This window comes from Gadus macrocephalus, chromosome 7 (genome assembly GCF_031168955.1).
Source record: "Gadus macrocephalus chromosome 7, ASM3116895v1".
NCBI classification, from domain to species: Eukaryota; Metazoa; Chordata; class Actinopteri; order Gadiformes; family Gadidae; genus Gadus; species Gadus macrocephalus.
The window spans coordinates 25349630-25370766 of NC_082388.1; the positions used below are offsets into that span (position 1 = coordinate 25349630).

The window sequence follows — 21137 nt, forward strand, 5'->3', positions numbered from 1 at the left end:
CCTGGATCTGTTGAAGGTCACTGCGACGACACGCGCGCGCACACACACACACACACACACACACACACACACACACACACACACACACACACACACACACACACACACACACACACACACACACACACACACACACACACACACACACACAGGTGTTGTGTTTAGTCAAATAAAGAGTACAGCTGTTGGATACCGCGAGGTGTTTCTATGAATCTAAAGCGGTGTCTATAAACAGAATCTTAACTCCGCCTCAGAGAGCGATAGAACGTTCAGGCGACAAGGTCACCCGTGAGAGACGACAGCGTTAAAGGAGGATAAAGGATGAACCGAACACGGGCGGCAGAGCCGTTCTCAAGAAGGTGATCAGGAGCAGAGGAGCGGGTTTCAGTATTTATTGAGTTGCGAGCGGCGACATCACATCCTGCTGACGGGCGTGATGCCCAAGATGTCGAAGCCCTTGGCCATGATGGTCGCCGTGGCTTCACACAGCAACATCCTCCACATGTTCACCTTCACCACCTCACCTGGGGGAAGGAAGGAAGGAAGAGGGGGGGAGAGAGCGAGAGAGCGAGAGCGAGAGCGACAGAGACAGAGACAGAGACAGAGACAGAGAGAGAGACAGAGAGAGAGAGAGCGAGCGAGAGCGAGAGCGAGAGCGAGAGCGAGAGAGAGAGCAAGAGCGAGAGAGAGAGAGAGAGCTGGGGTTAACAGACGGCTCACTAAACAGTAAACAGTGTGATCAAACGCAGAGCAGAACCCAGGAGGGCGTACCGGTCTGGCGGTCCTTCTCCACGCAGTAGCAGCTGTCGTAGAACTCGGTGAAGGTGGTGGCCAGCTCGTACAGGTAGTCGCACAGGCCGTGCAGAAACAGGTCCTCCAGGATCTTGTTCAGCACCTCGGGGAAGCGCAGGATGCACTTGCCCAGCTTCCACTCCTTCTCGTGGTCGAGGACGATGGGGGTGGAGCCCGCCGCCGCCGCCAGAGCCCCCCCGTCGAGGCTGGCCAGCCGCGAGATGGACCTGAAGACCCACAGGGAGTGGGTTAAGGACGACCGGGGGACTGCTACTGCAGTGGGTCTCTGGGGGGCTTTTACTCTGGAGGAGTGGGGTCCCCAGAGGACCTTTACTCTGGAGGAGTGTCCTCACCAGGGGACCTTTACTCTGGAGGAGTATTCTCAGCAGAGGACTTTTAATCTGGAGGAGTGATCTCACTAGTGGACTTTTACTCTGGAGGAGTGTTCTCACCAGAGGACTTTTACTTTGAATGAGGGGTTTTAGGGAGGAATCTTACAATGAGTGATTCTTCTCACAAGGGGACTTTTACTGTGAAAGAGGGTTTTCAACACGGGACTTTTACTGTGAAGGAGGGTTCTCCCAGCAGGGCTTCAGGGTGAGGAAGCAGAGTACCCTTACTGCGGAGGCCACTCACCTGATGCGTGTGAGTGCGTAGAGCAGGTAGGCGGCGGTGTTCCCGCGGTCGTCCAGCATCTTGTCGAAGGAGAACACGTAGTCGTTGATGCGGTTGTGGGAGAGGTCGGCGTACTTAATGCAGCCGTACGCCACCGACCGCTGGGCCTGGGTCAGCTCCTCCGGGGTCAGCACCTGGAGAACCAGAGGGACGTACCGTTAGCGTAGCTACCGCTAACCTAGCATAGCTCCTCTGGGCTCAGCACCTGGAGAACCACCGTCAGCGAAGCTACCGCTAACCTAGCATAGCTACCGCTAACCTAGCATAGCTCCTCTGGGCTCAGCACCTGGAGAACCACCGTCAGCGAAGCTACCGCTAACCTAGCATAGCTACCGCTAACCTAGCATAGCTCACCTGGGCTCAGCACCTGTAGAACGACAGGGACATACTGTTAGCGTAGCTACTGATAACCTAGCATAGATACTGCTAACCTAGCATAGCTCCTCTGGGTTCAGCACCTGGTGAACCACAGGGACATACTGTTAGCGTAGCTACCGATAACCTAGCATAGATACTGCTAACCTAGCATTGCTCCTCTGTGCTCAGCTCCTGGAGAACCACAGCAAAATACAGTTAGCGTAGCTACCGCTAACCTAGCTTAGCTCCTCTGGGCTCAGCACCTGGAGAACCACAGGGACATTAGCGTAGCTAGAGCTAACCTTGCTACATTGAGCTTAGCTACCGCTAACCTAGCATTGCTCCTCTGGACTGAAGCCCTGGACATAACAGGTACAGACTGTTAGCTAACTCAAACCTTGTCTCTCTCCTTGTCCTTCAGCTTGTCCATCGAGCGCTTGAGCCCCTCGTCAAGTAGATCCATGAGGCGCACAGTGTCTCCAGACCGGGTCTTAAACTTCTTCCTGGAAACACAAAAACAACCGAAATATAAATATACAACTAGATTGAATACACCTGAATAATAACAGCCTTCATCTTCACTGTAGCTCTAAATATCCCAGAATCAGCACTATGCATTCAGCCCACTCCCGGGCTCTCGACACACATTAGTAAAGTGTTGGGCTGCCATATAGTAGTATCTATTGGTATAGTATACTGTTGGTCTAGTATAGATAAGTATAGTGTTGGGCTGGGATATAGTAGTATACAGTAGTATAGTTGAATGTCGGGCTAGTATGCATCACAATATTTTTGTATCGTGATGGTGTATATATTAGTACATGTTATGTATATTAATATAATATATATATTAGAATATATTAATATAGTATAGAGTTGGTGTAGTGTATATATAGTACATGTACACACATTACACGTTATACTATATGAATATAGTATACATAAGTATATATTAATATAGTATCGTCTTGATGTAGTGCATAAGTACATTAGTACATATCAGTATATATTGATACATAATAGTGTTGGTGTAGTGTACATTAATACAGTATATTAGTATTTATTTACTTGTCCTCTCCGAGTACGACCCCAAAGCCGGCGTGCTCCACGCGGGTCGTCAGGGGGTCGTACCAGCCAAGCATACGGGCCGCAGCAAACACCAGCTGGAAGTGAGTACTCTGTACAGAGTACACAGTACACACATTATACACACTAACACCAGCTGGAAGTGAGTACTCTGCAGAGTACACACAGTACACACATTATACACACTAACACCAGCTAGAAGTGAGTACTCTGTACTGAGTACACACAGTATGCACATTAAACTCTACCCAGAGTACTCACAGTATACAAACAAACACCAGCTGGAAGTGAGTACTCTGCAGAGTACACACAGTACTCACATTATACACACTAACCCCAGCTGGAAGTGAGTAGTGTACAAAGTGACATAAGGTCTGTACCCTAACAGGAAGTGACATACGGCCTGTTACAGGAAGTGGGTTACTGTTTCTTTATGCTAATAGGAACAGGAAGTAGTGTGTGTAGTGTAGGAACAGGAAGTGACATACAGCCTGTATCCTAACAGGAAGTGACATATGGCCTGTACCCTAGCAGGAAGTTGCCTACCTGTGTCCGTACCCTAACAGGAAGTGACTGTATCCTAACAGGAAGTGACTGTATCCTAACAGGAAGTGGCGTACCTGTCCGCTGTCGGTGACGTAGATGATGATGTCAGCGCGCTCCTGGAAGATCCGCTGGTGGATGGCGGCGAGGTCGGACGTGTCGTAGGTGAAGCCTCCGTCAGACTTCACCACCGTCAGCGGGATGGACTGACCCGGGACGAACACGATGTGACGCCCCTCGTCCAGCTCCAGCACACCTGGAGGGGCGAGAGAGCACCGCTTAACATGGGGGAGAGAGAGAGAGGGCGAGAGAGCACCGCTTAACATAAGGAGGGGGAGAGAGAGAGAGAGGGGACGAGAGAGGGGTGAGAGAGCACCGCTTAACATAAGGAGGGGGAGAGAGAGAGAGAGAGGGGACGAGAGAGGGGTGAGAGAGCACCGCTTAACATGGGGGAGAGAGAGAGAGGGGGAGAGAGAGCACCGCTTAACATAAGGAGGGGGAGAGAGAGAGAGGGGGCGAGAAAGGGGGCGAGAGAGCACCGCTTAACATGGGGGAGAGAGAGAGGGGGGGGCGAGGGAGCACCGCTTAACATAAGGAGGGGGAGAGAGAGAGAGAGAGGGCGAGAGAGAGAGAGAGAGAGAGGGGGCGAGAGAGCACCGCTAAACATAAGGAGGGGGAGAGAGAGAGAGAGAGGGGGCGAGAGAGCACCGCTTAACATAAGGAGGGGGAGAGAGAGAGAGAGAGGGGGCGAGAGAGCACCGCTTAACATAAGGAGGGGGAGAGAGAGAGAGAGAGGGGGCGAGAGAGCACCGCTTAACATAAGGAGGGGGAGAGAGAGAGAGAGGGGGCGAGAGAGCACCGCTTAACATAAGGAGGGGGAGAGAGAGAGAGAGGGGGCGAGAGAGCACCGCTTAACATAAGGAGGGGGGGGGGGGAAGAGAGAGAGAGAGAGAGAGAGAGAGAGAGAGAGAGAGAGAGAGAGAGAGAGAGAGAGAGAGAGAGAGAGAGAGAGAGAGAGAGAGAGAAAGAGAGACAGAGAAAGAAAGAAAGAAAGAAAGAAAGAGAGAGCGAGAGAGACAGAGAAAGAGAGAGAGAAAGAAAGAAAGAAAGAAAGAAAGAAAGAAAGAAAGAAAGAAACTAAGAGAGAGAGCGAGAGAGATAAAAAAAGAAAGAGACAGAGAGAGAGAGAGAGGAACACTTAACATAGGACGGACTGAGCGAGTGAGAGAGAGCTAGCTGAAATTTGGTTAGTGTTGGTATTAAAGGAGTGTTTAATCCTTGGTCAGGACAACACTGCCCCCATGTGGCCACACAGCAGTACTGTAGCCTGAATATATTCTACAGCCTCACACTAACCAACCCACCCTGGTCTCACACAACCTCTATTCTTCCAAGCCCATCAAACACACAACAGTATAAGTGTATTAATAGTATTTGTGTGTGGTGTTAGTATAGTAGACGTGTAGAAATAGTATTTCTTACCTTTCTGCTTGAGCTCCTCCACTACAGCCTTCATCATCTCCTGGTAGAAGGACTCGCCTCTCTCGATCAGCTTCACCTGCAGACAGTCATACACCCTCTGGAACTCTACACACACACACACACACACACACACACACACACACACACACACACACACACACACACACACACACACACACACACACACACACACACACACACACACACACACACACACAGTTTTAAACTGATTGCCAATACCAATATTTTCTACAGGAATATAGTAATGTATTAGTAGTACCAGTGTAGCATAAAGCATGACCTAGCGGCTCTAGAGACCTCACAGATGAGGGTCCAGGCCTGTATAGTAGTGTGTAGTACTACAGTAGTATAGTAGTAGTAGTAGTATATTACCGGCCCTGGAGACGTCACAGATGAGGGTCCAGGCCTTGATGATCTCGGGCTCTTTGCTCTGCAGTCGGACCACACAGCGGTACGCTCTCTTCTTGAAGTCCTCCTCCTCGTCAAAACGCTTCTTAGACTCCTGTGTGTGTGTGTGTGTGGGGGGGGGGGGGGGGGGTTAAAGCGTTTTAGATTCCTATTTTATACCCCAGCAATGTTTCTAGAACTCTTTTTAAATGTAACAGCAGAAAAAAAAAGTAAGACAGAAAAAAGAAAAAAGCAGACAGACAGAAGAGCAGACAGACAGACAGAAGAGCAGACAGACAGACAAAAGAGCAGCAGACAGACGAGCAGACAGACAGACAAAAGAGCAGCAGACAGACGAGCAGACAGACAGACAAAAGAGCAGACAGACAGACAGAAGAGCAGACAGACAGACAGAAGAGCAGACAGACAGACAAAAGAGAAGACAGACAGGCAGAAACACAGACAGACGGAAGAGCAGACAGACAGACAGAAGAGCAGACAGACAGACAAAAGAGAAACACAGACAGACAGAAGAGCAGACAGAAAGACACAAGAGGAGACACAGACAATAAGAGTTGGACGGACAGACGGACAGGAAGGACCGAACAGACAGACAGACGGACGGACGGGCCACCTTGTAGAAGGCCTGCAGGTCTCCTATTGGTGGGGAGGAGGTGACGTAGTCGGGGAACTTGTCCTGCAGGTGAGCGATGAGCATGCCGAACTGGGTGCCCCAGTCGCCCACGTGGTTGAGCCGCACCACCTCGTAGCCCAGGAACTCGAACAGGCGGCACATGCTGTCCCCGATGATGGTGGAGCGCAGGTGGCCCACGTGCATCTCCTTGGCGATGTTCGGCGACGAGAAGTCCACGATCACCTGCCGGGCCACACCCACAGAGTCCGAGTGGTGAGCCCACACGCCTGCATCCCTTCCCATCCCGTCCCATCCCGTCCCTCCCTCCCTCCCTCCCTCCCTCCCTCCCTCCCTACCGCCATCACTCCCTCCCTCCCTACCGCCATCCTCCCTCCCCTTCCCATCCTCCCACGTTTCCATCCCAAGCCATCACTTCCTCCCTCCCTCCCTCCCTCCCTCCCACGTCTCCATCCCATCCCTCCCTCCCTCCTCCCTCCCTCCCCCACGAAGGCTTCCACAGGAGACAAACAGAGCGCCTGTTTTCGGTCGGTCCCGCTCCTCACGTAAGGTAAGGACTACAGCCCAACGCCGAGGCGTCCACGATGTCGAGGCGGAGGGAAAGCTGGTAACCGTGGGAACGAGACGACAGTGGACATCGGACAGCTGATGCTAAGCTAGCAATGTGTGTGGGGGGTTAATCAGGTTAATAATCAACCCGAGGCAGACAAGACCGGGGAACCGCTGAGCCTGATTGGGCGGAACGATGGACGTCGAACTCAGGGAGAGCCCGGCGTCACCTCAGCGCGCTCTTATTGTGAAGGCGCGATGCGGCGCGTACCTTCTTCCTGGCGGGCAGGGGCGGCGGCTGAACTCCGTTGAGCAGCAGGTTGGTGAGCAGCTTGGAGACAAACGGCTTCCTAATGTGGATGTTGATGAAGCCTAAGGAGACGGGGACACACGATTGGTCCACCAGACAGGAAGTGGAGCGGCAGTCAACCAATGGGGATGCAGCTTCAGAGCTGATAGTAGTTTCAGTCATTCATCGTAGACTGTTGATAATCAACTACCTCTAATGTTTACTTTCATTTTTGCATATATATTACTACCATTGTTCATAGACGCATTTTATTGCGTGCATAAAACTGTTACTAAAGCACCATTTTATCTGAGCTCAGTGGCTTCAGTATTAACGACCCTCTCAAGCCGTTTCTCTTTCGTTATGAGGACTACCAGTCGATGGTCTAACTGGAAACAGGAAACCAGTGACCCGAACAGGAAGTGCTCCCCTCTGACCTGGTCCCGCGATCTCCGTCTTCTCTATAAGCTCGTTCTCCGGAAGGTTCTCCAGGATCTTCTGGGCGATCTCCCGAGGGGTGACCTTCTCCCCTCTGGCCTTCAGCATCTACACACACATACACACAGTAAAACTTTTAATTGTCTTTTCTTTTTTAAATAATCAACTGAATGACCTATTTGTTGAGCCACACACCCACACGAACAGGCAGAAACCAGTTTATTTTTTATTATTACTACACTTTGTCCAGTAATTGTTTTTTAAAGTGAAACTTTTAAATTGTCTTATAGATTATAAACAATCATCTCAACTGTGGTATGAACTATTTGTTGAGCCGCACACACCCACACATATCCCCCCCACACACACACACACACACATATCCCCCACACACACACACACACACACACACACACACACACACACACACACGTTGACAGCCCACCTGGCCCAGTGCCATGGCGCTGTTGCACTGGTAGTCTCCGAACTTGGGGTCTCGGCCGGGGGTGACGGCCAGCGGGGGGTCCGCCACCTGGGGGCAGGCCGCCCGGATGGCGTCCTCGAACACCTGCTGCAGCCGCTGGTTGATGTTCAGCATGGCCCTGGAGCCCGGAGCGGGGTCCGCCTGGAGGCTCTGGAGAACCACCGCAGAACACAGTGAGGACCCCACCACAACACCGCTAGAACCAATGCACAACACCGCTAGAACCCCACCACAACACCGCTAGAACCACGGCAGAACACACTGAAGAACCACAACACAACACCGCTAGAACCACGGCAGAACACAGTGAGGACCCCACTACAACACCGCTAGAACCCCACCACAACACCGCTAGAACCACCGCAGAACACAGTGAGGACCCCACCACAACACCGCTAGAACCACGGCACAACACACTGAAGAACCACAACACAACACCGCTAGAACCATGAACCCGCTAGAACCCCAACACAAAACCGCTAGAACCCCAACACAAAACCGCTAGAACCCCACCACAACACCGCTAGAACCCCAACACAAAACCGCTAGAACCCCAACACAACACCGCTAGAACCACAACACAACACTGATAGAACCACAACACTATTAGAACCACAACACAACACCGTAGAACCACAACACAGACTGTTAGAACCACAACACCGTTGGAGAACCACAACACAACACACGTGTGTTGTGATTCTAACAGTGTTGTGGTTCTAACAGTGCTGTTAGAACCACAACACCGCTAGAACCACGACACAACACCGCTAGAACCACAACACCGCTAGAACCACAACACAACACCGCTAGAACCACGACACAACACCGCTAGAACCACAACACAACACCGCTAGAACCACGACACAACACCGCTAGAACCACAACACAACACCGCTAGAACCACGACACAACACCGCTAGAACCACGACACAACACCGCTAGAACCACAACACAACACCGCTAGAACCACAACACAACACCGCTAGAACCACAACACAACACTGCTAGAACCACAACACAACAACGCTAGAACCACAACACAGTGAGAACCCCAACACAACACCGCTAGAACAACAACACAACACTGATAGAACCACAACACTATTAGAACCACAACACAACACCGTAGAACCACAACACAGACTGTTAGAACCACAACACCGTTGGAGAACCACAACACAACACACGTGTGTTGTGTTGTGATTCTAACAGTGTTGTGGTTCTAACAGTGCTGTTAGAACCACAACACCGTTACAAAAACAAAAGGCTGTACTGTTAGAACCCTACTGGTACCTGGTGTCTGGACTCTACTGGTACCTGGTGTCTGGACCCTACTGGTACCTGGTGTCTGGACCCTACTGGTACCTGGTGTCTGGACCCTACTGGTACCTGGTGTCTGAACCCTACTGGTGCAGTACTGGTGTACTTGGACTCACCCTCTTGAGGGTGTTCAGGCGGTACTTGAGTTTGGCGTTCTCCTCCTTCAGGCTGGCGAGCTGTGGCGATGGTTCGAGTGACCGTGGGTTCTTCAAACTCTCGATCTCCGCCGACAGAGTTCTGATCTGTCTCTCCTGTACATCAACACACCCAGACAGTGATCAACACAGCCAGACACACATTAACACAGCCAGACACACATCAACACACCCAGACAGAAGATGGTTTCACTATTGAAGGTTGGGGGAGATGTCTCGACCGCCACCGATAAACAAAACATAAAGCGGAGCTGGTCCAGCTCCTCCCACATCTCCCCTTCAGTTCCTGTGAGATGGATCCTGATCATAAGGTAAATAAACACTGGATTCATCCATGACTCATGAGACCTCAGCATGACGCAACGCCACCTGAAGCCCGTGAAATGATGCGCCTTGATGAGGACACAAACGCTCCCTGCTTTCGATACATTGAAGCAAGGTTTGTACTGTGTACGTGTGTGTTTTAAATAAGAATAACGTTAACACTAACATAACATTAGCCCCCCTGAAGTTACCACCGCTTACGTCATTGGACCCACATGTTCACGCACACACACACTCCACTACACCGCAGCATCATCACATCATCCAGAACACCGCATCACAACACATTACATCACAACGGACCTGCTCCTGTAGGCGGGCGGAGCAGTCAGCCAACGGGTCTCCCATCTTAGGTTGGAAAAAAAGTACAAAAATCTGAGAAAAAGTTCAACGCTTAGTTTCGGTATGAGCTGCCGACTCTGACACCGGCGGACGAGGAGAGCAGAAAGAAGAGCGTCCCGGAAAAGGAGGCTGCTCACTTTTAGTTTAGCGCCCCCCGGAGGCCAATAGAGAAGACAGCGGTTTTACAGTTGTGTTTTAGCGCCCCCCCAGCGGTCGAATGAGGAAAGACAGACATTGTGCTGATGTTTACTAATGATTTCAGCCAAGGTCACCTTTGACCAGATCAATACATTTTAGGGAAAATATAGAATACGATTATGAATGATGTTTGTGCATTTTATCAGGTGTACCCAAGAACATGACATTGGTTTGTGCTGCATTCTGGTCGAGAGACACACACAGACACACACACACACACACACACACACACACACTTGGATACATTATTGTTTAGTTTAAAGCAAAATAAACATGTATATTAATAATATACAAATAACAATATCAAATGAAACAGGACCACCGGTGGTTAAAATAGGAGAGAATATTTTGTTTTTATTTGTTGTGAAGCTATAAAACATTGTTGTTGAGTCTTCTTCGTGCTGGTGAAATATTTACAACTCTGGTGGACAGTACAGTGTCTGAGATTAAAATTCACAGTTTTCGAGGGGAGAAAAGAGTTGAGGAGAGGAAAACATTTAAAGCAACACCCAAATCACAAAGTGCAATAAATACCTGGTGGGTATATCTGGCGCCACCTATTGGCCGCAGCCACCAGACACACGCGAGGGACTCGACAGGAAGAGAATCACTTCAATTAAGGTTAACCGCGTGTGAGTCATCGACTACGTGTCGACCGGAGAAGTCACGTGACTAAACAAGGTTCTCAGTGGTTTAAAAAAAACAAAAAACACAAACAAATTATATACAAAAAGATATACGATGGCCTACATTCATTTCTGATCGAACATTCCGTCAATCAAGACATATTTTAATTGATCGTAACACATCGCATATATTGCTGATAACGAACGAGATCAACGTTGGAATGGTGCGCATCAAATCAAAGCCTACTTTACGACGACACTACGACAGAAAAACAAGGAGTAACGCGCAAAGGTAAACCTTTGCATGAGAACGACTAAACGAAAGGTAAAATCAGGTACTTCAGAAGTGATACTTATTCCTTATGGTTTACTGATAATCTACACTGTAGCTCGCCCTCTCTCTCACACACGGGGCTCTCTCCCCCTCGCACGCACACACACACCCAGACCTCTCCCCCCCCCCCCCACCTGCTCCTCCTCCCTACTCCTTCCGCACGTCCGCTCCACCAGTCACCTGCACTATCAGATACAGGAAGTGACATCATAACCCTACACACGCTCACTCTCTCTCTCCTGACAGGAAGGGAGACGCTCCTGGGATCACATCGTTGTCTTCCAAACGGACGGCTCCATGCCGCCGTTACTACGGCAACCGTTCATCTGGAGGGACCTGGGTGGAGGCAAGGAGGACCGCGCCCAGGTCCAGGTGGAGCGTTGAACCCGCGCGCTGTGGCGCGGTGCCTCGCTCAAGTCATAAATTAACTCGGGGAATAGAACCGCTGGCAAGCCGGCAAGTACCTCCTGGAGGTGGCTGGTGGTTCTGGTCTAGGACGCCCGGCTGACCGGTTCAACGGTAACCCCTGTAGACCGCTGGCTGCTTCCTCATAAAGAAAACTCCTGAAGCTTTCAGCGGTACAGAACCAACCCAAGGTCAGAGAGACAGAGAGGGGTTGAGACAGTGAGCGAGCTCGAAAGGGAGAGTGAGAGAATCAACCAAAGGTCAGGACTCTCCTCTGATGCATCATATACCAGAGAGAGAGAAAGAGGGGGGGGAGGGGAACAGACCCTGACATGGTCAGTCTATGAGGGTCATCCATTCATCTCCTGGTGGAGCAGTAAATACTGACCTCTCCTTTTACCCGGTGAGCTCTGAGAAGCCAGTTAAGGCGGTAAACTGGCGTGATCTTATTTCCTTCATTTGTTCGAGAGACAGCTAATCACTGCTTCCCTCAAGTAACTTATCTCGTGTGTGTGTGTGTGCGATTGTGTTACAGTGTCTGTGTGTGTGCATGCGTGAGTGTGTGTTACAGTGTGTGTGTGTGTGTGTGTGTGTGTGTGTGTTACAGTGTGCACATCATTTAACAACAAACAACATTTCATGAGCAGCTGTAACGACAGGTGGTCCTCTTCAGAACCTCAGCACTGATCAAGAAGATCTGGCCATGTTCTTCAGAGTACAGCATAGATAGAAGAGTACAACAGTATGAGTAGTAGAGTACCACAGAACCAGTGCTGGAGTAGTACAGTACCACGGTACCAGTACGAGAGTAGTACAGTACCACAGTAACAGTACTACCGAGATCGTACCAGGGTTCTGGTGCATGAGAAACCAAAGGATGTCACCTTCATGTAAGCTGCTGGATTCTGTCAGCGCATCGACTTCCCATTCTCTCCTGATCCAGTCCTATCCAGTCTTATCCAGACCTGATCCAGTCTCGATCCAGTCCTGATCCAGTCCTAACCAGATCTGATCCAGTCCTATCCAGTCCTTCCTGTCCTAAAGAGTATTGCTGGTGTGTTTCAGAGCTCCAACGTCCCCACTCTGAAGTTGAGGTGTGTTTCAGAGCTCCAACGTCCCCACTATGAAGGTGAGGTGTGTTTCAGAGCTCCACTCTGAAGGAGAGGTGTGTTTCAGAGCTCCAACGTCCCCACTATGAAGGTGAGGTGTGTTTCAGAGCTCAAACATCCCCACTCTGAAGGTGAGGTTGGTTTCAGAGCTCCAACGTCCCCACTACGTAGGTGAGGTGTGTCTCAGAGCTCCAACGTCCCCACTATGTAGGTGAGGTGTGTTTCAGAGTTCCCCTCTGAAGGTGAGGTGTGTTTCAGAGCTCCAACGTCCCCACTATGTAGGTGAGGTGTGTTTCAGAGCTCCAACGTCCCCACTATGTAGGTGAGGTGTGTTTCAGAGCTCAAACGTCCCCACTATGTAGGCGAGGTGTGTTTCAGAGTTCCCCTCTGTAGGTGAGGTGTGTTTCAGAGTTCCCCTCTGAAGGGGAGGTGTGTTTCCAGCCCCTTTGGGTGGGTTGTGCTGTACGTAGGAGGTCCCCTTGTGACGGATCTGTTCCTTGTGGAGGAACCTCCGCCGTGCTCGTACGCGTGTGTGCTTAAAGTCCTGATCCAGCTGGAATGCTAATGAAACCTGGGGGAAGCAGCATGAAGGCCCAGCTTCTGGTCCAACCTAAAGCTAGAACCGGACTGGATTCAAACTAAAGCTAGGAAGAGCGTCGGGGGCTCGGAGAGACCTCTGTCGTCGGCCGGCAGAGTTGGGTTCCTTGACGTGGCAGCTCGGCCGCTGCCCGGTTCTCCTGGTCCGGCTCGGGGGAGGGGGGGGGGGGGGGTTCCTCACACGTCATGGGAGGGGAGGTCAGGGATGGAGCTCCGTGCTCTGGTGAGGAACGCCATCTTATCTCTGAGGAGAGAACACCCGTCAGAACAACTGATGGCTTCTGTAACACTAGTAGATACAGCTGTTGGCTTCTGTATCAATAGCAGATATAGCTACTGTAACACTAGCAGATATAGCTACTGTTAGCTTCTGTATCAATAGCAGATATAGCTACTGTTAGCTTCTGTAACACTAGCAGATATAGCTACTGTTAGCTTCTGTAACACTAGCAGATATAGCTACTGTTAGCTTCTGTAACACTAGCAGATATAGCTACTGTTAGCTTCTGTAACACTAGCAGATATAGCTACTGTTAGCTTCTGTAACACTAGCAGATATAGCTACTGTTAGCTTCTGTAACACTAGCAGATATAGCTACTGTTAGCTTCTGTAACACTAGCAGATATAGCTACTGTTAGCTTCTGAAATGCTACCAGATATAGCTTCTGGGTACTGTTAGCCTATGTAACACTAAGATATAACTACTGAGTACTGTTAGCTTCTGTAACATTAACTACTGGGTAGAGTTAGCCTCTTTAACGCTCCCAGATATAGCTACTGCGTACTGTTAGCTTCTGTAACACTACCAGATACAGCTATCGAGTACTGTTAGCTTCTGTAACACTACCAGATACAGCTATCGAGTACTGTAAGCTTCTGTAACATTAAAACACAGGTTAGGTTTTAGGTTTGGTTCCGTGTTTAATAACCCAAGGTCCTCAACAGCAAGCAGCAGGTCCTACCTGAAGTTCTGAACCTCGGGGACCTCCTGACGACTGGTCATCTTGTGGACGTCTTTAGCTGCTGCCTTCATCATCTGCTCCACCCTGTGCTCCTGCTGCTGCTCCTCCTGGGTCTGAGGAGCGAGGAGAGGAGGGGAACGAGGAGGGGGAAAGAAGGAGGGGGTGAGGAGGAGAGAGTGATGAGGAATTTGTTAATTAACAGATTTGTGTATTCATTGATTATTATTTAAGTGACTTACTCTCAGTCATTACTCATTGGATCACTAAATGAATCACTATTTGGATCACGATTTGAATCACTAATTGAATCACTAATTGAATCACTAATTGGATCACTAATTGAATCACTAACTGAATCACTAATTGGATCACTAATTGCCTGTTGATGTATGAATGGCCTGGTCCATTGATTTGACTCAGGGACTGCCGGTCAGAGCCGGTCCGGTCCGGCCTGAGGTGCCCACCTGTCTCTCGGCCCGCCGCAGCAGCTGTCTGAACCTCTGGTCCTGCTGCACCCAGAGGGGCAGCTCCCGGCGGCCCTCCTGCCGGGCCTTCTCCATCTGCTCCTTCAGCTCCCGCAGGACCAGCAGCTCCTGGTCCAGCCGGGCCTGGCGGGTCCTGGACACCTGCAGGTCCATCTCCAGGTCCATGGAGGTGCGCAGCAGACCGTCCAGGGTCTTACCGGCCACTACGGGCTGGGGGACCAACGGGGTGTTACTACTGAGTGCTGGAGTATAACGTCTAACCTTACTCACTATAACTACTCCCTGTATACTGTTATACAACATCTAACCTTACTCAGGTAGAACTACCAGGTACAACTACTGGGTAATGTTATGTTAGTTAATGTTAATGTTCTGTAACACTACCAGGTATAAGTACTGAGTACTGCAGTAGGTACCACTACCAGGTGTAAGTACTGAGTACTGCAGTAGGTACCACTACCAGGTAAAAGTACTGAGTTGTGTTAGCTGCAGTGGTTAACACTACAGGATGTACGAAGGGCTCATTATATGGCAGCGTGTAAGAGGAACACCACAGCGTAGTGGTTTCTTTTTGGCAAGCCATCAGACCCAGGCACTAAAAGACGTCTTTGTTAGTCGTACTACGCAGACCCCAAGAATACACTCTGACGAATGGATGCTTAACCTCGAGGGAGCACAGAGCTCATCAAACATTCAGCAGCTCATGGAATATTAACGCTCGCTTTCTCAGGACTGAACACGTGACCACCGCTCGCTTTCCCTCGTCCACCCGCTCAAAGACTCCTCTTCCCTCCCTCCCTTTCTCCTCTCTCCTTTCTCTTTCAGACATTCAGACATTATCTATAATTAGAGGGCTATAGCAGCAGGGCAGACAGGTAAATAGCCAAACAGACAGGTAGACAGACAGGTCGACAGACAGACAGACAGACAGGTCGAGGGGCAGATAGACAGACAGACAGACAGACAGACAGACAGACAGACAGACAGACAGACAGACAGACAGACAGACAGACAGACAGACAGGTCGAGGGGCAGATAGACAGTACCTTCTTGACCCTCATGCTTCTTCGTTCAGAAGCGTTCCTGACGAACGGAGACTTCTTGGAGAGAGTGGAGCTGTCACTGTCACTACGGTTGATCTGGGGACAGAAATATACATTTAATGTACACATAATATATAATAGATAGAGAGAAAAATGCAGCACATTTAATATACAGAGATTGTGCTTGACGTGTGTGTGTGTGAGGCTTAAGCATATGCTGTGAAGGCGTGTGTGTGTGTTTGTGTGCATATGTTGTGTATGCATATGTGCGCGTGTGCATGTGTATATTGCGGGCCAGTGTGTGTGTGTGTACGTGTGTGTTACCCTGCAGATGTAGTGGCTCTGGGGTCCCGGGGAGAAGGTCTTGGACCTGATGACGGTGTTGCCCCTGATGAAGGACTGCTGGACCATGTGCCCCCCCCCTGGGCTGGGGTCCGGGGGCCGCTGCTTGGGCCGCACCGACGTCCCCCCGGTACTGGTCTCCTTGTTCACCTGTACCAGTAAACACACCTGGATCATTAAACACACCTGTACCAGTAAACACACCTGGATCATTAAACACACCTGTACCGGTAAACACACCGGGATCATTAAACACACCTGGATCATTAAACACACCTGTACCAGTAAACACACCTGGATCATTAAACACACCTGTACCAGTAAACACACCTGTACCAGTAAACACACCTGGATCATTAAACACACCTGGATCATTAAACACACCTGTACCAGTAAACACACCTGTATCACCATTATCATTAAACACACCAGTATCATTAAGCACAGCTATATCACCAGTATCATTAAACACACCTGTACCAGTAAACACACCTGGATCATTAAACACACCTGTATCACCATTATCATTAAACACACCTGTACCAGTAAACACACCTGGATCATTAAACACACCTGGATCATTAAACACACCTGGATCATTAAACACACCTGTACCAGTAAACACACCTGGATCATTAAACACACCTGTACCAGTAAACACACCTGTACCAGTAAACACACCTGGATCATTAAACACACCTGTATCACCATTATCATTAAACACACCTGTATCATTAAACACACCTATCACCAGTATCATTAAACACACCTGGATCATTAAACACCTCTATATCAACAGTATCATCAAACACATCTCTATAATAATACTTTTAATTTAGAGGCGCCTTTCAAGGCACCCATTAAACACAGCTATATCACCAGTGTCATTAAACTCACCTGCATCATTGAACTCACCTGTATCATTAAACGCACCTATATCACCAGTATCATTAAACAAACCTCTAGCAGTGAACACACCTGTAGTATTAAACACACCTGTATAACCTGTATCAGTAAACACACCTGTATTATCTAACACAATTCAATAAACTATGGTAATGTATGGCCCTGGTATGATCATGGTATGGTTTTAGTATAGTGCTAGTATTGTCGTGGTATGATACAGGTATAGTATTGGTAGAGTTATAGTATGGTACTGGTATGGTTCAGGTATTGTCCTGGTATTGTACTGGTATTGTATTGGTGCAGTTGTGTTTACCCTCTCTTTGATGGGGGTGGTGGTGGTGGTGGTTCCCGGCCTCTGCTGATCTTCATCATGCACCTCTTCCTCTGCTGCCCATTGGCTGCTCTCTGGGTGTAACTCCTCCCCTTCCTCGTGAGGCCCCGCCCCTATGCTGTTAGACACGGCCACTTGCTGTCCATCGAGCCTGTAGTGAAACACAGTTAGTGAGGAGCACACAGATCACTGGATATTACTAGTTCAGATATTTTGACAGGTTGGTTGGGGTTACAGTTAAGGTATAATACATCTTATATGTTGGGCTTTGAGTCATCCTATTGGCCCAGTGTGATAAACAATGCGTGAATGATACGACAAAGAGCTAATATCTGACCGATCAGCTTCTTCTGACGCTTCTTCTGCAGCTGGTTCCTGTGCTGGTTCTGGTGCGGGAGCCTTCTCCACCTGGAACAGAGCCGACAACTTTATGGATACTAAACCTCTTTACAACAGCTGGTGCTCAACAACAAATGAGGCATAAATAAACCAGTCACTAGGTCTACAACACTGGATATAGATAACCTTCACTCGGTCTAAAACACTGCATACATAAAACATTCATCAGGTCTAAAACACTGGATGCATAACATTTAATGTAAAAAAAAATATATATATATATATAAAAAAAAAAAATATATATATAGATATATATATAACTTCACTAGGTCTATAACATGAGTATGATCTCCATACCTGAGGGGCGAGCTCCGTGACGTCAGCGTGGCTCAGCAGGTTGAACCACCTGCTGCTCTTCTTCTCACTGCACTTCTCCTCCGCCAGACTCACCTGAGCTCCTGCCTGCACGAGGAGGAGGAGGAGGAGGAGGGGGTGGAGGAGGAGGAGGAGGAGGAGGGGGAGGAGGAGGAGGAAGGGGAGAGGAGGAGGAGGAGGAGGAGGAGGAGGAGGAGGAGGAGGAGGAGGGGGTGGAGGAGGAGGAGGAGGAGGAGGAAGGGGAGAGGAGGAGGAGGAGGTGGAGGAGGAAGAGGAGGAGGAGGAGGTGGAGGAGGAAGAGGAGGAGGAGGAGGAGGAGGAGGAAGAGGAAGAGGAGAGGAGGGGGAGGAGGGGGAGGAGGAGATGTGATGAGATGATGAGAGGTAGAGGGGAAGAGGGGGGGAGCAGACAAGAGGAGGAGATAATATGATGATTGGACAGGAGGAGCGAAGGAGATGAAGGGGGTGTACAACGAGGGTCGAGGAAATCAAAAATAATTGTTGACATCTACAAAGTATTATGGATGGCCGGAGGTTGTCAGAAAAGAACAACAGGAAGTGCTCAGAGCAGAACAGGAAGTGGTCCGAGCAGTAGGAGGTCAGAACCTACCAGGCAGCTCTCCCGACCCGAACTGCTGGTGTGGCAGACGTCCACGCGCAGCGTCTTCTGCCGCAGTGCATTGTGGGACATGCTGAGGCCGAAGACCTCGTTGACCTCCAGGCTGGGCTTGGGGGCGAAGGCGCGCGTCCGGAACAGGCAGCGGGCGTTCTCCGAGCACGGCAGCACCACCACACGCACGTACCTGGGGAACACGGTTAGAGGTTAGAGGACGGGAGGGTTCCTGGAGAACACGGTTAGAGGTTAGAGTGTTGGTGTGTGGAGCCTACATGTGGTGGTCCTCCGGCAGACAGAGGGCGCTGCAGTTGGCGAGCTGCAGCACGGCCACGCTGAAGCGCTGGTCCTGGTAGCGGAGGCCCAGCTGGACCTGAGCGCAGCCCGGGGACGAGGCCTCGTCGTCGGGGAGCAGGGAGGATGGCTGCTGCCCGGGCCTGGAGGAACCACAGAGGAGGACCAGACACACAGGAAGTCAGACAGGACACGCAGGAAGTCCGGCAAGACACACAGGAAGTCAGAAGAGAAACACCGGAAGTCGGAAAAGACACGCAGGATGTAGGACCAAACACAGAAAGTAGGACCAGACACACAGAAAGTAGGAAAAGACACACAGGAAGTAGGACCGGACACGCAGGAAGTAGGGCCAGACACACAGGAAGTAGGACCAGATACACAGGAAGCAGGACCAGACACACAGGAAGTAGGACCAGACACAGAAAGTAGGAAAAGACACGCAGGAAGTAGGACCAGACACGCAGGAAGTAGGACCAGATACACAGGAAGCAGGACCAGACACACAGGAAGTAGGACCAGACACACAGAAAGTAGGAAAAGGCACACAGGAAGTAGGACCAGACACGCAGGAAGTAGGGCCAGACGCACAGGAAGTAGGACCAGATACACAGGAAGCAGGACCAGACACACAGGAAGTAGGACCAGACACACAGAAAGTAGGAAAAGACACACAGGAAGTAGGAAAAGACACACAGGAAGTAGGACGAGACACACAGGAAGTAGGACCAGATACACAGGAAGTAGGACCAGACACACAGGAAGTAGGACCAGACACGCAGGAAGTAGGACCAGACACGCAGGAAGTAGGACCAGACACACAGGAAGTAGGACCAGATACATAGGAAGTAGGAAAAGACACACAGGAAGTAGGAAAAGACACACAGGAAGTAGGACCAGACACGCAGGAAGTAGGACCAGACACACAGGAAGTAGGACCAGACACACAGGAAGTAGGACCAGATACATAGGAAGCAGGACCAGACACACAGGAAGTAGGACAAGACACACAGGAAGTAGGACAAGACACACAGGACGTCGGACAAGACACACAGAATTCAGAGAAGCACAGATACACAATTTGAAACAAACCAGTTATTTTATTTGCTTCTTTTCATTTTCTTCGTTGTTATTTAGAAAAACTTCCAGGAAATATTTTTTTCTGAGATTGTTTGAACACAGTACCTGCGTTCTGATGGTTCATACACTCCACTGTCCCCGGCCACTGATTCGTCAGACACGGCAGAGGACACGCCCACATTATTAGACCCCGCCCCTGAGGCCCTGAGGGTAGGGGCAGACTCTGGAAAGAGAGAGAGAGCGAGATCGAGAGAGAGAGAGAGAGGGTGGAAAAACAAAATAAGCAGAACGAACGTTGATGAGTATGGAGGATACGGAGGGTAAGGGACGATACATGCAGTCTAAAACTGAACTCGGGTTCAAATATAAGACGTAAATAGAACAGTGTTTCAAAGAGAGTACATAATGTATCAAGCACGCTTCCACATAAGGTCATATGGAGGTCAGGGGGGTAGGATGTCCACTGTCCAATGGACACCGTCTGGCTGCTATGACAACCCCACACACACACACACACTCACAACCTTACATTGGGCCATTTTTATTCAAGTACTCAGTTCAGAGATCAGGTTCTAAATCAAAAGTTCAGGGTTCTAAGTTAAGAGTTCTTAATTCCCGTTCTAAGTTCAGAGTTCTAAGTGCTATGGTTGCATCGCCATAGTAACATCGCCTGTTTCTAAGGAAACAAAGTGTGTGTGTGTGTGTGTGTAGGGGAGGTGTCACCATTTGGACGACTCAGTGATAATCCCTCTTCAATAACAATACTTATGGTCACACACACACACACACACACACACACACACACACACACACACACACACACACACACACACACACACACACACACACACACACACACACACACACACACACACACACACCTGAGGGAGATTAACTGAAATTACAGAGCTGTAGCAAACAGGTAGATAGACAGACAGAGAGAGATAAGACAGACTGACAGGTAGAAAGAGAAACAGACAGAAAGGCAGATAGACGGACAGACAGGTAGACGGACAGAAAGGTAGACAGAGACAGACAGGTGTTAAAACAGACAGACAGGTAGACAGACCTACATACAGATAGACGGACAGAAAGGTAGACAGAGAGACAGACAGGCAAACAGACAGACAGGTAGATAGACATACAGACAGATGGACGGACAGAAAGGTAGACAGAGAGACAGACAGGCAATCAAACAG

At 49.7% G+C, this 21137-nt stretch overlaps 2 protein-coding genes across 2 annotated transcripts in view; both read right to left on the reverse strand.

Moving 5' to 3' along the window:
* Positions 1-377: 377 nt before the first annotated feature.
* Positions 378-10049, reverse strand: rars1 (arginyl-tRNA synthetase 1). Its single transcript, XM_060057638.1, has 14 exons — positions 9861-10049; positions 9195-9329; positions 7717-7905; positions 7271-7379; positions 6816-6916; positions 5978-6220; positions 5329-5458; positions 4936-5040; positions 3531-3709; positions 2893-3002; positions 2222-2327; positions 1429-1601; positions 772-1019; positions 378-524 (listed from the first exon to the last, which is right to left on the reverse strand). Exons 1-14 carry the CDS (start codon positions 9903-9905, stop codon positions 415-417), a joined length of 1983 nt encoding a protein of 660 aa, XP_059913621.1. The 5' UTR covers positions 9906-10049; the 3' UTR covers positions 378-414.
* A 376-nt stretch (positions 10050-10425) lies between these two features.
* The window catches only part of wwc1 (WW and C2 domain containing 1), a 30421-nt gene continuing 19709 nt past the window's right edge, over positions 10426-21137 (reverse strand). Inside the window, exons 12-22 of the mRNA XM_060057630.1 lie at positions 20044-20161; positions 18840-19001; positions 18562-18754; positions 17935-18039; positions 17576-17646; positions 17221-17389; positions 15984-16151; positions 15663-15755; positions 14596-14826; positions 14132-14244; positions 10426-13412 (exon numbers count right to left, since the gene is read on the reverse strand). Of these exons, the coding sequence (XP_059913613.1) occupies positions 13346-13412; positions 14132-14244; positions 14596-14826; positions 15663-15755; positions 15984-16151; positions 17221-17389; positions 17576-17646; positions 17935-18039; positions 18562-18754; positions 18840-19001; positions 20044-20161 (1490 nt within the window). The 3' untranslated portion in view covers positions 10426-13345. The remainder of the gene's footprint in view (positions 13413-14131; positions 14245-14595; positions 14827-15662; positions 15756-15983; positions 16152-17220; positions 17390-17575; positions 17647-17934; positions 18040-18561; positions 18755-18839; positions 19002-20043; positions 20162-21137) is intronic.

Coding starts and splice junctions, on each gene's coding strand:
- rars1 (XM_060057638.1), bottom strand. CDS start 9,905: ATGGGAGACCCGTTGGCTGACTGCTCCGCCCGCCTACAGGAGCAG. Junction 7,380..7,716: donor GCGCCATGGCACTGGGCCAG/GTGGGCTGTCAA, acceptor ATGTGTGTGTAG/ATGCTGAAGGCCAGAGGGGA. Junction 3,710..4,935: donor GGAGGAGCTCAAGCAGAAAG/GTAAGAAATACT, acceptor TCGCCCCTCCAG/GTGTGCTGGAGCTGGACGAG.